Raw genomic sequence first — 20,106 nt, 5'->3', positions numbered from 1 at the left:
TTAAACTGTGACCCCTTGTTCTGGACTTCCCCAACATCGGGAATAATCTTCCTGCATCTAGCCTGTCCAACCCCTTAAGAATTTTGTAAGTTTCTATAAGATCCCCCCTCAATCTTGTAAATTCTAGCGAGTACAAGCCGAGTCTATCCAGTCTTTCATATGAAAGTCCTGACATCCCAGGAATCAGTCTGGTGAACCATCTCTGCACTCCCTCTCTGGCAAGAATGTCTTTCCTCACATTTGGAGACCAAAACTGTACGCAATACTCCAGGTGTGGTCTCACCAAGACCCTGTACAACTGCAGTAGAACCTCCCTGCTCTTATACTCAAATCTGTTTGCTGCCTGTCCTGCTGGAGTAACTCAGCATGACAGGCAGCATCTCTGGATGGAGGGAATGGGCAACGTTTCGGGTCGAGACTCGGTCTGAAGAAAGGCCTCGATCCGAAAAGTTACCCATTCCATCTCTCCAGTGATGCTGCCTGTCCCGTTGAGTTAAAAGCTGGGCATGTTCCCTTTCAAACAGCTCTATTGCTTCCAGACCTTGACTGGGTGGGAACACTTTTACTGCAGAGGAAAGCAAAAATTAGAAAGGACGGATCAAAAATGTGGGAATTCCCGGAAGGCATGATTAAGGCATCAGAGTAATTTTAGACCGAGAATTCCTTGCCCATCGCAGATTACAGTTAATGTTCATTCAGTCTATAGTAAGTTGAAGAGACTTTTACAGAGTCAGGGAATGGAGGGGTGTGGATCACATGTAGGCAGAAGTGATTAGTTTAACTCTGCATCATTGGGGACATAGATATTATGGGCTGAAGAGCCTGTTCCTGTGCTGTGCCGTTTTTAACGCTATGGTGATTTGAGTTATTTTTGAGACGTTTTTGAAAGGATTTTGAATTATAGACTGTAGGATGTAATTTGGTCCCACACGCCTGCTGTGCTGTTTAATTGGTTCTTGGTGAATGGTTGCTGAAATTCACAAGGAACGGCAGATTATAGACCTCCGTGGAATATCGCAAAATGGGCGCTTCAGCCCTCTGAGTCCGTGCCTACCAGCGATCACCCCGTCCAAAATTATAAATTGTCCCTAGGGTGTAGGTTAGTGTTAGGACTGAGATGAGGAAAAACATTTTCACCCAGAGAGTGGTGAATCTGTGGAATTCTCTGCCACACAAGGCAGTGGAGGCCAATTCACTGGACGTTCACAAGATTTAGCTCTTAGGGCTAAAAAAATCAAACGATATGGGGGAAAAGCAGGAACAGGCTACAGATTTTAGATGATCAGCCATGATCATAGTGAATGGAAGTGCTGGCTCGAAGGGCCGAATGGCCTACTCCTGCACCTATTTTTCTATGTTTTTCTATGTTGCATGTTTTTTCTAGTGTATGGGGATCGCTGGTCGGTGTGGACTCGGTGGGCCGAAGGGCTCTGGATCTCTAAACTGGACGAAACAATGCCAAACTACCCTTTGTGCCACAGTGCAGGGTTGACTGCCAGGGTTTAGATGAAGGACTGGTGATGTGTTTCCTGGACCGGTTTATGTGCCACTTGAAGGGAACATGCTATCGGTGGTGTCCCCATGCACCTGCTGCCCTTGTTCTTCTAGGTGGTCAAGGGTGCCAGTTTGGGACAGATTATTGAAGAAGCCCCGGAGTTGCGTTGCATTGCATTTTATGGGTGGTAAGACCTACAGATGCACTATACTGATGCTGGAGGAAGCTTGGGGGAGGTTCTGTGGAAACTGGGAATCAATTGGAATTTTTCACACATGTTTCACTAGTTACGAGTCATTAAGAGTTTATGGAGCAAAGATGGGGGAATAAACCTCAGCACCACACAAAGTGCTGGAGTAACTCAGCTGGCCAGGCAGCATCTGTGGAGGATATGGATAGAGTCGACAACGCTTCGGGTCAGGGACTTTCTTCAGATTCAAGAACGTTGCCTTTACATATCCTCCACCAATGCTGCCTGACCTGTTGAGTTCCACCAGCACTTTGTGCTTTGCTCGAGATTCCAGCATCTGCAGTTCTTCTCAGCAACGGTTCAGCAAGATCCAATTGAACGGCACAGCAGGCTCGCGGGGGCCAAATGGCCTCCTGCCATCGCTAATTGTCGAAACCCGGGTGGGACTAGCACAAGTACAACTCCAAAATTCAGCCAACTCAGCACAGACTGGGAACTGTCTCATCTGTATGGTTGAGTATTTGATCGGCACTACTCTCACTGACTAGACCATTGTAAGATGTGGAACGGCAAGAGATTAAGGACATTGTTGGAATCAGCTTCATTGCCAGAAACTGAACCGCCATTGTGCATGTTTGAAGCTTCTATTCGGGAAACAGTCGTAACTTAATACACGGCTGTTATGAATTGTGGGTGGACTATAAAATGTCGTCTTTGTGTGATTCTGAACTTATTATCAGGCAAACAGTTGAACTATTAATTTATGCTCTCTGGACTGTCATTGATCCTGTTATCTTGGCGTGACAAAGCATGTTTTGTGGAAAAACTGAGAGGCAAACTGGATAAGATAAAACTACCATGAATTAGTATGGGAGTGAGTTTTTGGTCGAAAGATAAAGTGCCCCTGATAGTCGCTGGTATCAGTGTCGCCTTGACAATGACACGTATGTGCTCTCTCTCCCTCAGTGCTGATGTGCTGTGTTCTCGGTCGAGGGTGCGAGCTAAGCCCATGAGGGGAGCGTGGAGGCCGGGCTGCTGAGGCAGGAGGGAGATCGCAGAGGCTCCCCGGAGAGCAGCGACCGCTCACTCCATCCACGAGGAAGGCGACGCATCGGGCCAGAAGTCCAAAACAACTTTGGGGATGCTGAGCTTAAAATTACCTCGTCTCCTCAGCATCAATCAAGTGCCCAAAGTAGGTGAATTCCACTTTGTTTTATATCCACATGCACTGCAAACACTCTGGTTAAGCTGCCATGGAATTGGCATGGATAATCAAGTCAGGAAGCATCTGCAGAAAGGGAAACAGCTAACATGGCTTCCACCTGAAATGCTGATTCTCTTTCTCTCTCCACAGATGCTGACTGACCTGATAAGTATCTCCACCATTTGCAGCTTATATTTAAGATACCTAGCAGCTGCAATGGTTTTTTTAAGGTACACAAAATTGCTGGAGGAACTCAGCAGGTGCAGCAGCATCTATGGAGCGAAGGAAATAGGCGACGTTTCGGGCCGAAACCCTTCTTCAGACCCATCGTTTTTTAAGTTTACTTTGCAGATTTACAAGGATGTTGCCAGGGATTGAGGGCCTGAGCTATAGGGAGGGAGAGGTTGGGCAGGCTAGGCCTTCAGTCCTTGGCCCACAGGAGGATGAGGAAAGACATTAGAGATCATGAGGGGAGTAGATAGGGTAGATGCATGAAGTCCTTTACAATGGGGGTGGGGGTGGGGGAGGTATTACTCTGTCCTTGCAGAAGAGTGCAGCCAACTTCCAGATAAACAAAATGAGAACATTGTTTTGGAATCCCAAAGAGATGGAGTGAAATACAGTTGTTTATTGCAGTTAAGCCGTTGGGATAAATGATGCAAACTTTATTCCTCTGAGACCAGTGACTTTAAATGCAAGGCAAAAAAAAAAAAAACTGGAGCACCTGTGCGAACGTCACTTTAAGCAAAACAATATCATCGTGACATAATGTGATCTAGTGGCTTTGGATGAGACGTTGTTCCTGTCACTGGGAAGAACGGCATATGGTTTTGGTCTGAGAAAAACAAAGTGCTGGAGGAACTCAGCCAGTCAGGCAGCATCTCCAGAGGGAATGGACAGGTAACGTTTCGGGTATGCACCCATCTCCAGAACTGAAGCGTTTCCCTGTGGAGGCTGAAAGGCCCATTTCTGCGCAGTACAATTCTATGTGTAGGAAAGAACTGCAGATGCTGGTTTAATCGAAGATTGACACAGAATGCTGGGGTGGCTCAGCGGGACAGGCAGCGTCTCTGGAAAGAAGGAATGGGTGATGCTTTGGGTGCGAGACCCTTCTTCTGTTCTGTGGCTGACTACGTGCATGCTGTGGCTAGATGAGTCTAAATATACCTGAACAGATATTTGGGTAAGGCAAGGAATAACCTGTTTGACCCTGGGGGAGGCTGGAGATCAGGAGGCCCTGCCTCATTAGGTAGTGGCAACAAATGCAAAAAAGGGAATGAGATATCCATTTAAAAAGAAAATAATCGCAAGTCAATGGGAAAAGGAAAGATGGAACGATATTTTTTAGTTTAGTTCAATTTATTGTCAGGTGTATTCATGTACAGTGAAAAGCTTTTTTATTGCATGCTATCCAGTCAGTGGAAGGACTATATGTGAGGGGTGGCACAGTGGCGCAGCAGTAGAGTTGCTGCCTGACAGGGCTAGAGACCCGGGCTTGATGTGGGTGACTGTGAGTGCTGTCCCTGTGGCCGTGTGGGTTTTCTCCCTGTGCTCTGGTTTCCTCCCGCACTCCAAAGACGTACTGGTTTGTAGGCTAATTGGCTTTGATAAAATTGTAAATTGTCCCTAGTGTGTAGGATAGTATTACCGTATGGGGTGATCGATGGTCGGCAGGGACTCAGTGGGCTGAAGGGCCTGTTTTCACGCTGTATTTCTAAGGTCTAAAGTAAAGTCTAAAGATAACAATCAAGCCGTCCACAGTGTACAGATACAGGATAAAGGGAACGGTGTTTAGTGCAAGATAAAGTCTAGTAGAGTCCGATTAAAGATATTTTGTACTCTAAGGACGTCAGGCATTATAGGGATCAGGCAGGAAACTGCAGCTGGGTCAAGCAATCAGTCAGTCTGAAGTTACGGAACGAATGCAGGATCGAGGGAATGTTCATATCTCAGTGGGAACGTTGCAAGCCATATCACAGGACCATTATTTTATCCAAACTTTGCCAAAGAGGACTGGAGGGTGATTGTAACTGGCGTAGAGAAGAGGAAGTATCGCAGGACTAAAAACTACAATTAACTAGATCGACTGAAACAGGAGGCTAATACAGGGATACCTCATTAACGTAGCGTGCTGAGAATATGTGGAATATGTTTCAAGTGGTGTAATACCCTCATTTTTTACAACAATGGGCACTTTTGATTTTTAGTTTAGGTTAGAGATACAGCGCGGAAACAGGCCCTTCGGCCCATCGAGTCCGCATCGACCAGATCCCCGTCCACTGCACTATCCTACACACTAGGGACAATTTACATTTTTTACCAAAGCCAATTAACCTACAAATCTGTACGTCTTTGAAGTGTAGGAGCACCCAGAGAAAACCCATGTAGGTCACGGGGAGGATGTACAAACTCCATACAGACAGCACCCATGGTCAGGACCGAACCCAGGTCTCTTGGCGCTGTAAGGCAGCAGCTTTACTGCTGCGCCACCGTGCTACCAATCGTGTCCAACTGTTTGACGCATGTTGGTGCTGCATTGAGAGATGGTGGGATGTAGATGGTGGAAAGGCATTCGGCTGTTGGGAGATGCATCGCTCACCGCTGGATATCCAGCCATTTAATGGTGCTAAAACTGACACATCCATCTACTCTTGAGGCATGGTATTTGTGTAGTCGTAATAGAGTCATACAGCCAGTTGGAATATAGAGTCTTAAGTTCATCCAGCATGGAAACAGACCTTTTAGCCCAACTTGCCAGTGCCGAACAAGAGGCCCCATCTACGCTAGTTCTGCCTGCCCGTGTTTTCCCCATAGACCTCTAAACCTTTCCTATCCCGAGTTGGGAGAATGTTGATGGTGGCAAACACGGTGATGGCAATGCCATTGAATGCCGATGATAGGTGCTTGGATTCCCTAATGTTAGAGATGGTCACTGCTTGGCATTTCTGTAGCAATAAGGTTACTTGTGACTTATACACCCGCACACCAACTATGCTCAGGTCTTCCTCCACATGGGCAGGGGCTGCTGCTTGTGCCACAGGCCCCGTGGATGGGATTGAACATTGTGCTATTGTCAGAAAACATCCTCGCTGTCAAAGTGTCTTCCACCCTCTGGGTGGGCATCCAAGTGGGACACAGGAGAGAGGGGTGGAATGTTAGGCCTCCTCCATTGCCAAAAGGAGATCACATGCAAACTGGAGCAACAGTACCTCATATTTCACTTGGGTAGCTGACAACCCAGCGGTATGAATGTTGAATTCTCTAATTTTTAGTTAACTTCTACAGGCACTCCCCTCCCCTCCCCTCACTTCCCCCCCCCCCCCCCCAACCACCATCCCCACTTGCCCCCCCCCCCCCCCCCCCCTTCCTCCACGAAAAGTCATTTAACCAGTTCCATAGTTTGCAACAAAGATCCCTCTTGGGATCACATCGTCCCTAACCAACAATCGGCTTATCAGGGAACCTCCTCCCCCCCCCCCCCGCCCCCCCCCCTGCTTGTAGTCATCTGTTCTTTTCCTGGTCTTTTCTTGCTTCCGCTTCCCCCTCTGCTCACCCTCCCCCCCCCCCCCCCCCCCCCCCCCCCTCACCTACAATCAGTCTGAAGAAGGGTCCCAACCCGAAATGTCACCTATCCAAAGATGCTGCCTGACCGGCTGAGTTACTCCAGCACTTTGTGTCAGCCTTTGAGAAAAGGTTGAGGGTGGTTGCAGAGGGACTGATTGAATTGCTCTTTCAAAGAACCAGTGCATGCAAAGTGGGCTGAATGGCCTACTATGAGGCTACATCATTCGGATTCCCTTCACTGCATGTCTGCCACCGATTTATGGGCATTTTTTTTTTTTCATTTTGTCTCCATGGTTACTGGCCTAAAAATAACATCACTTTCATTGCCTGCAGGGATATTTTGTTTATTGTGTTCAATTCGGCGCTGGAGTGTCTTACAATTGCTTTGCGATATTTTATATTTGTAAAACTGATACCCATTTAATGGTGCTAAAACTGACACATCCATTTACGTTCCACATATTTAAATATGGAGCTAGGGGTAGCTGAGGGACAAATTACACTGTCAGTGCTGGGCTCAGAGTGGAAGTAAAGATAAAGGCAGCTTATTTCAAACTAGGATGGAGGAAAGATTAACTTTAAATGAATTATAAATGACCATCCTTTCCGTTTATTATTTTCTCTGTAAGTTTGGATCTTTGGGGAAACTAGCCTTTAAGGTGAGAGGGGAAAGGTTTAATAGGAACCAGTGGGGCAGCTTTTTCTCAGAGAGGGTGGTGGATATATGGAACGAGCTGCCAGAGAAGGCAGTTGAGGCAGATACTATAACAACATTTAATAGATATTGGGGTAGGTACATGGATGGTAGCTAATGAAACTTCACCGTATTTTTTCTCTCCTCCTCTACCCCATTCTGGACAGCGGATTTTATCTCTGGGACTGTTGCACTACAGTTCTGCAGAATATAGTTCTCAGAATTGTAAGGCAACAGTGCCAGAGATAAAATCCACTGTCCAGAATGGGGTAGAAGAGAAGAGAGGGGAAAAAAGGAAACAAAGAAAGGTTTAATCTTTTATCAGTCGAAGGGAAATTGCTGGAACCTATTATTAAGGAAGTGTTAGTAGGCGACTTAGAACAGGAGGACTGGACAGAATCAACATGGATTATTAAAATGGATTTGCGGTGTGATAAAACAATTTTTTGAGGATGTTAAAACACAGCTGCTCATAAGCGACATCAATTATTTTGATGGTCAAGTGCAATGTTTCTGAATTTGCTGAAGATATACAGCAAGGCGGGGCGAGGCGAGGGGAGGGGAGGCCAGGGAGGGGCGTGCAAAGAGCCTCCATGCTGATACATTGGGTTAAGTCAAAGGGCATGGTCATGACAGCTGGGGCACAATGTGGAAAAATGCGATAACATTTCTTGCAGTGGGACAAATAGAAGAGTGGAGAGAGGTGGAGAGGTGATAGTGTTCAGAGGGGACTGTTCCCTGAACATGAAGCACTGAAAGTTAGCATGCCGGTTCAGTGATAAATCATTAATGCAAATAGTATTTTAGTATTAATTGTATGGGAACTTGAGTACAAAGTGGAAACAGAAGTTGGGATGTAATGTTAAAATTGTACAAGGCATTGGTGAGGCCAATTCTGGAGTATGGGGTACAATTTTGGTCGCCTAATTATAGGAAGGATGTCAACAAAATAGAGAGAGTACAGAGGAGATTTACTAGAATGTTGCCTGGGTTTCAGCAACTAAGTTACAGAGAAAGGTTGAACAAGTTAGGGCTTTATTCTTTAGAGTGCAGAAGGTTAAGGGGGGACTTGATAGAGGTCTTTAAAATGATGAGAGGGATAGACAGAGTTGACGTGGATAAGCTTTTCCCACTGAGAGTAGGGAAGATTCAAACAAGGGGACATGACTTGAGAATTAAGGGACAGAAGTTTAGGGGTAACATGAGGGGGAACTTCTTTACTCAGAGAGTGGTGGCTGTGTGGAATGAGCTTCCAGTGAAGGTGGTGGAGGCAGGTTTGTTTTTATCATTTAAAAATAAATTGGATAGTTATATGGACGGGAAAGGAATGGAGGGTTATGGTCTGAGCGCAGGTATATGGGACTAGTGGAGAATACGTGTTTGGCACGGACTAGAAGGGTCGAGATGGCCTGTTTCCGTGCTGTAATTGTTATATGGTTATATGGTTATATCCCAACCCTAGGGTAGGGGGGTGAAGAACCAGAGGCTATATAGTTCAAGGTGCAAGATTTAGTCGGAACCCAAGTGGCAAATTTTTCACACATGATACGTGGGTGTATAAAACGAGTTGCCAGAGGAGGTAGTTGAGGCAGGTGCAACAGCGACATTTAAAATACATTTGGGCAGATACATGGATAGGAAAGGTTTAGAAGGAAATGGGCCAAACACGGACATCTGGAACTAGCATAGATGGGGCATCTTTGTCGGCATGGGATGAGTTGGGCCAAAGCGCCTGTTTCCATTCCGTATGACTCTAAATCATGAAATTGTGACAATTTACATTTTTTTAAACAATCACCCTGACTGCTGTGACAAAACTTGACCTGGTCAGTTCCTGAGCAGCAGTTGTTGTGCCTGCAGGAAGTCCAGGAGTCCAACTTCTTTATTCGTTTTTTTTTTAGGGTTTAACCATGTCATAGCATGAGCTGGTAGAGCTGCTCTCTCAGAGACCCGGGCTCCATCCTGACCTCGGGTGCTGTCTAAGTGGAGTTTGCACGTTCTACCTGTGACTGCATGGGTTGCCCCCGGTCGCTCCAGTTTCCACCCACATCCCAAAGACGTGCGGGATGTGGGTCAATTGGCTTCTGTAAAATTGACCCTGATATGTAGGGGGTGGAGGAGAAATTGTGATAACATGGAACTAGTGTGAACGGGTGATTGATGGTTGGCGTGGACTCGGTGGGCCGAAGGGCCTGTTTGCATGCTGTGCTTCTACATATAAAATTCCCCATTCTGTGGTCTGGTTGGCATTGGGTCTAGAGTGTGAGCTGCAATCTCTCCACTCGCTGACAAAACCAAGTCACAGCACCTTTACCACCACACTACCTGACTGTTTAATTCTGAGCTCTTGTTGTCTCTAACAGGTATTCCACGAACACAGCATTATCTTTGGCTATCGCCAACCACGATGCACCGCCACAGATTGCCTCTTCAGTCTCTTCCAGCTGACGAATGAGACCGTCAACATCTGGACCCACTTCCTGCCAACCTGGTAAGAGCTGACTGTTTCCCGAGCCTGTCCCAACACAGGTAGAGCCGGGACTCGTAACAGAACCTTTTACGGATTTGGCTTGGTCGCAATAGGCATTGCACCGAGCAACTGTCTCACCAGCACCTGTGGGTTGAACGATGAACGATGACTTAATGTGTAGGAAGGAACTGCAGATGCTGGTTTATACCGAAGGTAGACACAACGTGCTGGAGTAACCCAGCGGGTCAGGCAGCATCTCTGGAGAAAAAGGACGAGTGATGTTTCAGGTCAGAACCCTTCTTAAGAATCTGTACAGAACCTGTCTGAAGATAGGTTCCAACACAAAATGTCACTCATCATTTTTCTCCAGAGATGCTGCCTGACCCGCTGAGTTACCCCAGCACTTTGCTTCTATCTTGAGCAGTGTTTTAATCTGCTTTATCGGTGTTCAGGGATACTCATCTTTAACTGAAAAGAGCTTGATTTCATCTAAAAGTTATTAATATGGCCCCATGTTTAGTAGAGAGTCCTGAAGATTGTAAACGCTACTTCATAAATCGCACACACAATATTTTTATCAGTGCTCCAACTGATGTACTCAGATCTACAGTAATCACCTGAGAACATTGGAACCTCTTTTTCGAGACAACTGTACTCTGAAGAACTCTGAGAGGCATGGAATGGGTGGGACATCAAAGATACAGTCTATCAAAGGTCCTGTTAAAGCTATTCCTGGCTTCATGTTCGGCATGGATGTTGTGGGCCCAAGGGGCTGTTCCTGTTCTTCATGAGGAAGATGGTCACCAAAGCTGGAGGTGAGCAGTGGGAAGACAATCACCTCCACCCTTCTCTTCCCACCTAAGTAATCTACCAAACATCCCATCCTTACCTAGATCCACCTATCACTTGCCAACTGTCACCCCAACCCCTTCCCCTCGACCCTTTCTACCAGCTCTCTCCCCTCTACTCCAGTCTCAAAGATGGCTTCCGACCCAAAGCATCGTCTGTGCATCTCCCTCCACAGACGCTAGCTGACCCACTGAGTTTCTCCAGCAGCTTGTTTTTTTGCTCAAGATTCCAGTATCTCCAGTCTCTTGGACTGATGCAAAGCGCCGGAGTAACTTAGCGGGACAGCCAACATCTCTGGAGAACAAAGATGGGTGACGTTTCGGGTCGGAACTCGTTTTCAGCTTGAACATAGAGGGAGGGGGTGTAACTGGAGGTAGAAAAAGGCCAGATTAAACCAGGGCTGGCAAGAGATGACATGGAATGGGTGGGACATCAAAGATACAGTCTATCAAAGGTCCTGTTAAAGCTATTTCTGGCCGCAAGTCTCTAGTGTCTCCATGCTTATCCACCTGCCAGCAAGCACATGGAAATGGCATGTTCTGCAGATATTGCCTCCTCCTCTTTGTTTCACAGACAATGGCGTGTTCTTTTGAAGAGTGGCACACACCGGCTCAAAACAAACCTTGATACAAAACTAGGTCGCAGAGTGGGCTTTGAGAAGAATGCTGGGAGGCTATGGGGGGGGGGGGGGGGGGGGGGGATATAGATACACCAAGTGAATGGGCAAGAAAATGGCAGATGGAATAAACTGCGGAAAAAATATGAGGTCGTCAACTTTGGTAGGAAAGCACAGAATTGGTGGCTGGAATGAAGATGAGATGATTGATAGAAAGACACAGCATGGAAACGGGCCCTGTGGCCCACTGGGTCTGAGTCCTAATTCAATAAATGAAAAACCCAATATATGCAAAAACAAGACAAAGCACAAAGTCCCAAGTGCAACCCAGGCAATTCATAGTTTGGCGTTTATGGTGGTCAATAGCCTGATGTTTGTTAGGAAGAAGCTGTTCCTGAACCTGGCCGTTACAGTTTTCAGACTCCTATACCTTCTTCCCATTGGCAGGGGAGAAATGAGAGCATGGCCCGGGTGGTGTGGGCTCCTGATGATGCTGGCTGCCTTTTTTGAGACAGCACCTCTTGTAGATCCTTTCGATGGTGAGGAGGTCAGCACCCATGATAGATCAGTCTGAAGGTAGGGTCTCGACCCGAAACGTCACCCATTCCTTCTCTCCAGATATGCTGCCTGTCCCGCTGAGTAACTCCAGCATTTTGTGTCTACCATGGATCAGGCAGTGTTCACCACTTTTTGCAATCTCCTTCATTGCTGGGTGCTTAAGTTGCTGAAGCAGGCCGTGAGGCCACCAGTCAATATGCTCTCTGCCGTACACCTGTAGATGTTCAAGAGATTATTCATCGACATGGATAGGACAGGTTTGGAGGGGTATGAGCCAAGCGCAGGCAGGTGGGGCTAGTGTAGCTGGGACATGTTGGCCGGTGTGGGCAAGTTGGGCCAAAGGGCCTGTTTCCACACTGTATCACTCTATGACCCCATGACATACAGAATCTCCTCAATCTTCCACAGAGGTAGAGAGGCATTGAGAGGGGCTTTGTTTATGATTGTATCAATGTGCTGGGTCCAGGACAAAAACTTCAGGGTTATATTGTTCACTTAAAAATTAGCACATACTCAGGGGGATGGCAGATTTTGCCCAATCAAATTGTAATGTATCAGAAGGTAGCTGGGAGTATATTGTTTCGTTTGAAATGCTTGAAAATGTTTTCTCCTGTTCTCTGAGTTTTCATTTACATCTTTTGTCAAGTATAAAGAATGTAGCAGAGCAGGGAGTGGCTGAAGGGAACATTGGAACAATTACCAATAGTGGAAACTGGAACGATTTATTTGGCAGTGTGTCATGTTATTTATATCGTGATAAGGTTTTGTTACATGTTACAATGCTGTGAAAAAATTGTTACAATGATCGCAGCAGTGTAATTTTTTTTCCTTTGTTAAAGAAAGATTCTCATGTAACAGGCAAAAAACTCGCCATCCCAGGCCATCCCATAATGTTTCACAGCCACTCCAGTGAAATACTTTTGTGCTTTGTAAAATAAGGAACAGAGTATCCAGGAATTATTCAGCAGGCCAGGCTGCATCTGTGGGAAGAGAAAACGCCAAACACTTCAGGTCAAAGACCCTTCAGAAGGGAAGGGAAAACGTGAGTGACAGGGAACTGCAGATGCTAGTTTACCACAAAAGGACGCAAGGTACTGGAGTAACTCAGCAGGTCAGGCAGCATCTCTGGAGAACATGAAAACCTCACTTCACCTATATCCACATTACCACCTTGACGAGCGCGTCGTGACACGTAAATGATGTCTCATAAATTACGCGCAAATGACGCCTGAATGGGACAGGCCCTTTAATATTCACTTGGAACAACTGCAAAAGCCACACTGCGTTTGTCTAAAGCTGTTGACAATCTGCTCAGCGCCTGCAGGGTTTCCGGCAAATTAATGCGGCCGCCTCACGCCAGTCCTAACGGGAGGCAGCAGCAATTTCTCACTCCGGAATGTTCCTAGTCCATCAATGATCGAGTTGTGGCTGGTTTCCAACTCACTTCAGTTTGATTTGTTTCAATGGTCGGGGCAAAGCCTTGTTTTGCATTTGTGAAAGTGAAACAAAGGTCAAGATTGTTAATAGTAAAACAGGAGTGAATCTTCTGCACACAATCACTTACACGGACTTGACAGGAGCAGGGTTATTTATTCTCAGACGGAAGGGAGAGGGGAAGTGAGGATGTGCATTCATATAGCGCCCTTCGCATTCCTTTCAGCTTATTTCAAAGTGCTTGACAGTCAATGGCATCCTTTCTGAGGTGCCGTCATTGCGATGAAGCCACTGTGAAGCAGATACAACAGCAACATTTAAGAGGCATAAAGACAGGCACACAAACTGGCAGGGAATTGACGGAAACGACCATGTGAAGGTAGATTTAGACTTTGCTTGACTTTGGAGATATAGCGCCGAAACAGGCCCTTCGGCCAACCGAGTCCTCGCCGACCAGCAATCATCCCATATGCTAATATATAATATACATATGCCATTATCCCACACACTAGGGACAATTTACAACTTTACCAAAGGCAATTAACCTACAAACCTGCATGTCTTTGGAGTGTGGGAGGAAACCAGAGCACCTGGAGAAACCCCATGCGGTCACGGGGAGAATGTACAAACTCCATGCAGACAGCACTTGTAGTCAGGATCGAACCCGGGTCTCTAGCACGCCACTGTGCCACCCTCTTGCTGGCTTTTATTACTGAACCAATAACACACATGGATAAATCAGATTGGAGGCAGCAAGTAGCCTGCTTGACCCTGGTGTATCACCTTGCAACATTTCCCTCGGCACTAATATATTTTGAATCATTTTCATGATATAACAAGAAAACTCCTTGGTGCAATATGAAAGGGACTCTGAGAGTTTGCTAGCTACTGCAATACAGGCAATAGGAGGTGACAAACGTCCTCCTAATTATCCCCACGGCAATAACACGCACCTTTGCACAGAGTCAATGAGTAAATGTCCAACACCAGCATGTTTACCGTGAGTGCAGGGTATCTTAGTCTAAGCTTTGACCATTGACCACTGCTACTAAGGTGCAGAATACATCTCATATTTGTGAACAAAATAAAAGCATAAAAAAAGAATCCATTGCACCAGGTTAAAATTAAGCTCTTTAATTAAATGGAGCCTAGCAGAAACAACGCAACCCATTCAAGGTAGAAAAGTGAATCAAGGCAGTTCATGGGTATGTCTACAAACAAAATTTGATGTCAAGCATCTTGAGGCAATATAATGTCAAACAACGGGACGGGACGTCAAAGAGGCTAGTTTTGAGCAAAGTCTGGAGAGGTTTACGGAGAGAAGGTAAATGTTAAGGACATTGGCAGCTGAAGGCATGATTTCACCAGGTGAGATGATTGAAAATGGGGAGATGCAGAAGCCCAGAATCAAAGGGATGTAGATATTAGATTTATAGACTCACAGAGTCTCTTGCCCAGAGTAGGGGAATCGAGAACCAGAGGACATAGGTTTAAGGTGAGGGGAGAAAGATTTAACAGGAACCTGAGAGGTAACCTTTTCACGCAAGGAGAGATAGGTGTATGGAACAAACTACCAGAGGAGGTAGTTGAGGCAGGTACAATCGCAACGTTTAAGAAGCATTTCAACATGTATATGGATAGGACAAGTTTAGAAGGATATGGGCCAAATGCAGGCAGGTGAGACCTGTGTAGATGGGACATGTTGGCCGGTGTGGGCAAGTTGGGACGAATGACCTGTTTCCACGTAGTAAGACTCTCTGGGTCTGATTGTGGAGAAGGCTAAATGGATGTGGGGCAACAAGGCCATGCAGACATTTGAAAGTAAAGATGAGGTTTGGAAAGGTCAGCATTGCTTGACCCGGGTACCACTGGAGGCCAGCATGTGCGGTGGTGGTGGGTGAATGTGAATTGGTGTGAGTGAGGACATGAGCGACAGAGCTGCCGGTGGCTTCAGATCGGTGGTGAGTGGGAGATCAGAGGGTGCCTTGGAGAGCACTGCAATAATCATCAAAGGAGTCAAAGCATGGATGAAAGACTGTGTGGGTTTCCTCCAGGATGCCTTGCATTCCTCCCACATCACAGACAGACACATAGGTCGCTGGTCTAATTAGCCACTATCACTTGGTCCTAGTGTGTACGTGAGTGGAATACAAAAGGGGGGAGTGTAGAGGAATGCAAGGAGAATACACAATGGGATTAATAGAGTCATATACAGCGTGCAAACAGACAATGTGGCCCAACTTGCCCATCGACCAACATGTCCCATCTACGCTAGTCCCACCTGTCTGCATTTGGCCCATACATCTTTAAATCTATCTTATCCATGTACCTGTCTAAATGTTCCTTAAACGTTGCGATAGTCCCTGCCTCAACTACCTCCTCTGGCATCTCGTTCCATACACCCACCATCCTTTGTGTAAAAACATTACCCCTCTGGATCCTATTAGATCCTTCCTTCATGTTGGATTTGTGTGAACGGATGATTGATGGTCGGCACGGACTTGATGATTTTGTGCTGTACGGCTCCTAATGTTATGCCAATAAAATAAAGATGGAAATTGTGGGCCATGATGATGGAATGGATTGCAGTGAAAATAATTTTGTATTTTCACCCCCACAGCCTTTCCTACTCCAAAGAAGACAAACCCAGTCTATCCATTCTCTCCTGACCACTGAATTGTTCCATTCCAGCCAATGTTCTGGTGAATCTCCTCTGTCGGAGAGTGGGATGTTTGAAGGAAATGTCATGGATGCATTTAGTCTTCTTCTTCTTGAGTATGGTGTGCACAGCCTACAGTTGTAGGTCAACTTGTTCTATTTGATCTTGTTTGTGCACGTCGGGTTGATTGCATTAGTCGAAACAAGGCAGACCACGTGAAGGTTGCAATCTCCCACCCCAGGAGGGAGGTGATGGAGTTTAATAAAATTGTGGATCGTTATTACTTTCCATGACAAATGTGACAATCTCAGAGGGTTGCATCATCCCTGGTGCTCTGTCCTGGGTCCAGCACGTTGGTACAATTACAATGAAAGCTCACCAGCGCTTCTACTTCCTCAGACGTTTGAGGAGATTGGGTACGTTGCCGAATACTCCATCAAACTTCTGAAGGTGTAGGGGGAGAGTTTACTGACTGGTTGTATCGCAGCCTGGTTCAGCAAGACTAAAGGGCCTGTCCCACATGGGTGTCATTTGCGCGTCACGCGGATGGCGTGCAAAGATTTTGTACATCTCAAAATCCTGGGGCGCCGCACGCGGCTGCGCGTTACTGCCTACATCACCACGCACCATGCGCGCGTAATGCTCACCATGCGCGCATCACGTGCGCGTCACATTGCGCGCGTCATACGTAGTGATGCGTAAATGATGTCGCGTAAATGACGTGCAAATGACGCCCAAGTGGGACAGGCCCTTAACACCCAAGGATGAAGGAAAGTGCAGAGTGGTGGGCATTCCCCTCACCATTGAAGGGATCTACAGGAGGCGCTGTCTCAAGAAAGAAGCCAATATCATCAGAGACCCACACCACCCTGGCTAAACTCTCTTGTCACCGGTCCCGTCAGAAAGGATGTACAGGAGCTTGAGAAGCATTAACTCCATAATCGACCTGTTAGAGGAGTACAAATTATGAGGGGCATAATAGGGTAGAGAGTAAACATTTCCTGTAGAAAAGATATAGAGTTTTAATGAGATACAGCAGGGAAACAGGCTCTTCAGCCCATTAGTTCCATGACCATGAGGCACCCATTTACACAAATCTCGTTTCATTCTCTCCATATTCCCATTATCAGAAGCCCACGTGGTCACAGGGAGAGTGTGCAAATTCCACATAGTCAGCACCAGAGGTCAGGTAATGCACCCTGGTCTCTGGAGCTCTAAGAAGGCGGCTCTACCAGCTGCTGTACTAACTGGGCTGCTGGTGTCTAAAGCAAGGAGGCAGATGTTTAGAGTAAGGGATAATATGTTCAGAGGGGGAATCCAAAAACTAAATTTGTCACCCAGAGGTAGTTGGAACCTAGAACACCCTGCCTGCATGGGCGGTGGAGGCAGATACTTTCCAAACATTTCAGAATTATCCAGATGAGAATTTGCATCACCAACACATAGAAAACCACTGAGTGGCCATTGGTGAATGGGATTCATTTAGATGAGTATTTAATGGTTGGCTGGGACACAAAGAGTGAAAGGACATATCTGTGTTGTATGAGGTTATAGCTCTCGGTAAAGCACCTTCAGCATTCCTCATCAGATTTATATATCTACTAGACTAAGTGGGACCCGTTGGGTCCCAGCATCATACAGGAGGGCTGCGCATCCAACGCAATATTCCACCTCTCCACCAATTCTAATATTGGTGGCCAGTTGGGGGGGGGGGGGCTTTCTGGAGCGCTAGTATGGGTGTTGTGGGCTGAAGGGACTGGTTTCCAGAGGGCTAGTATGCAAATTGTGCGCCAAATGGATTATTGGGCTGGCGTCTCAGTCAATCAAGCCTGTTGTGCTGGCAACTCTCTCACTCACGGCTGGTGGGTTGGTAGTTGACTCACGGCTAATCCTTGAAATTCTATTTCAAGCAGGGTGCAAGGCCACCAAATTCAAGTGCATTTTCATACCATTTGAAGTATGGTGCAAAGCCACTAAAGACAGCGAGTCGTGACCTCTCCCTCCTCCATCTTGCAGAGACTGAGCCACACCCACATACATTTCCGGGTTTTATAACCCCTCCCCCCCCCCACACCGGAAAAGGTGTGGCTTTCATGGAGTGATTGACAGGAGAGAGATTCTCAACATTTAAAAAAAAACTAATAACACTTTTATTTTTCATTGATGGGAAGAATTCTCTGCACCTGCTCAGCAGAGGGGGACTGAGTAAGATGGCCAAAAATCACAGCGGCAAGTGGTAGCATTTTATCTAAAATCAATATACAGTGCAAACAGGAAGTAAGTGCATTTACAGTAGTGCCTTTTAACTTCAAGCCAAAGCACCCAAGCCGCCATTTGCAGTAAGTAGTGCCTTTCAACTTCATGCCACCATTTGCAGTAAGTGGTGCCTTTCAACTTCAAGCCAATGCACCCAAGCCACCATTTGCAGTAAGTAATGCCTTTTAACTTCAAGCCATTGCATCCAAGCCACCATTTGCAGTAAGTAGTGGCTTTCAACTTCAAACCACACCCAAGCCACACCCAAGCCACCATTAGCAGTAAGAGGTGCCTTTCAACTTCAAGCCAAAGCTCCCAAGCCACCATTTGCAGTAAGTAGTGCCTTTCAACTTCAAGCCAAAGCAACCAAGCCACCATTTGCAGTAATATTGCCTTTCAACTTCAAACCAAAGCTCCCAAGCCACCACTTGCAGTAAGTAATGCCTTTCAACTTCATGCCACCATTTGCAGTAAGTAGTGCCTTTCAACTTCAAGCCACACCCAAGCCATCATTTGCAGGAAGTAGTGCCTTTCAACTTCAAGTCAAAGCTCCCAAACCACCATTTGCAGTAAGTAGTGCCTTTCAACTTCAAGCCAAAGCAACCAATCCACCATTTGCAGTAAGTAGTGCCTTTCAACTTCATGCCACCATTTGCAGTAAGTGGTGTCTTTCAACTTCAAGCCACACCCAAGCCACCATTTGCAGTAAGTAGTGCCTTTTAACTTCAAGCCAAAGCATACAAGCCACCATTTGCAGTAAGTAGTGCCTTTCAACTTCAAGCCAAAGCAACCAAGCCACCATTTGCAGTAATAGTGCCTTTCAACTTCAAGTCAAAGCTCCCAAGCCACCATTTGCAGTAAGTAGTGCCTTTCAACTTCAAGTCAAAGCAACCAATCCACCAGTTGCAGTAAGTAGTGTATTTCAACTTCATGCCACCATTTGCAGTAAGTGGTGTCTTTCAACTTCAAGCCACACCCAAGCCACACCCAAGCCACCATTTGCAGTAAGTAGTGCCTTTCAACTTCAAGCCAAAGCAACCAAGCCACCATTTGCAGTAAGTAGTGCCTTTCAACTTCAAGCCAAAGCAACCAAGCCACCATTTGCAGTAATAGTGCCTTTCAACTTCAAGCCAAAGCTCCCAAGCCACCATTTGCAATAAGTAGTGCCTTTCAACTTCAAGTCAAAGGTCCCAAGCCACCATTTGCAGTAAGTAGTGCCTTTCAACTTCATGCCACCATTTGCAGTAAGTAGTGCCTTTCAATTTCAAGACACACCCAAGCCAACCAGGGGAGGGAGGGGGGGGACGCTTTCTGGAGCACTAGTATGAACCATTTTAGAACAAATAGTCATTTTCTTGCAAGCTTTAGAACCAATAGAGACACTTTTTTTGCAAGCTTTAGAACCAATAGACATTTTTTGCAAGCTTCAGAACCAATAGACATTTGTTTGCAAGCTTTAGAACCAATAGTCATTTTCTTTGCAAGCTTTAGAACCAATAATCATTTTCTATGCAAGCTTTAGAACCAATAGACATTTTTTGCAAGTTTTAGAATCAATAGAGACACCTTTTGCAAGCTTTAGAACCAATAGACATTTTTTTGCAAGCTTTAGAACCAATAGAGACATTTTTTGCAAGCCTTAGAACCAATAGACATTTTTTGCAAGCTTTAGAACCAATAGACAATTTTTTTGCAAGCTTTAGAACCAATAGATTTTTTTTGCAAGCTTTAGAACCAATAGTCATTTTTTGCAAGCTTTAGAACCAATAGACATTTTTGCAAGCTTTAGAACTAATAGACATTGTTTTGCAAGCTTTAGAACCAATAGACACTTTTTTTGCAAGCTTTAGAACCAATAGACATTTTTTAGCAACCTTTAGAACCAATAGACATTTTTTTGCAAGCTTTAGAACCAATAGACATTGTTTTGCAAGCTTTAGAACCAATAGACATTGTTTTGCAAGCTTTAGAACCAATAGACATTGTTTTGCAAGCTTTAGAAGCAATAGACATTGTTTTGCAAGCTTTAGAAGCAATAGACATTGTTTTGCAAGCTTTAGAAGCAATAGACACTTTTTGCAAGCTTTAGAAGCAATAGAGACACTTTTTGCTAGCTT

The 20,106-nt window shown here is 45.8% G+C and overlaps 1 protein-coding gene across 3 annotated transcripts in view; it reads left to right on the top strand.

Moving 5' to 3' along the window:
- The window catches only part of paqr5 (progestin and adipoQ receptor family member 5), a 77,761-nt gene that overhangs the window by 36,789 nt on the left and 20,866 nt on the right, over positions 1-20,106 (top strand). For all 3 annotated transcript variants that reach the window (XM_033050551.1, XM_033050553.1, XM_033050552.1), the window contains exons 2-3: positions 2,652-2,877; positions 9,511-9,638. In XM_033050551.1, coding sequence (XP_032906442.1) covers positions 2,827-2,877; positions 9,511-9,638 — 179 coding nt within the window. In that variant the 5' untranslated portion in view covers positions 2,652-2,826. The remainder of the gene's footprint in view (positions 1-2,651; positions 2,878-9,510; positions 9,639-20,106) is intronic.

The sequence above is a fragment of the Amblyraja radiata genome, chromosome 34 (genome assembly GCF_010909765.2).
Source record: "Amblyraja radiata isolate CabotCenter1 chromosome 34, sAmbRad1.1.pri, whole genome shotgun sequence".
NCBI classification, from domain to species: domain Eukaryota; kingdom Metazoa; phylum Chordata; class Chondrichthyes; order Rajiformes; family Rajidae; genus Amblyraja; species Amblyraja radiata.
Note: the sequence above shows the minus strand (reverse complement) of the source record. Positions and strands in the feature narration are given on the sequence as shown.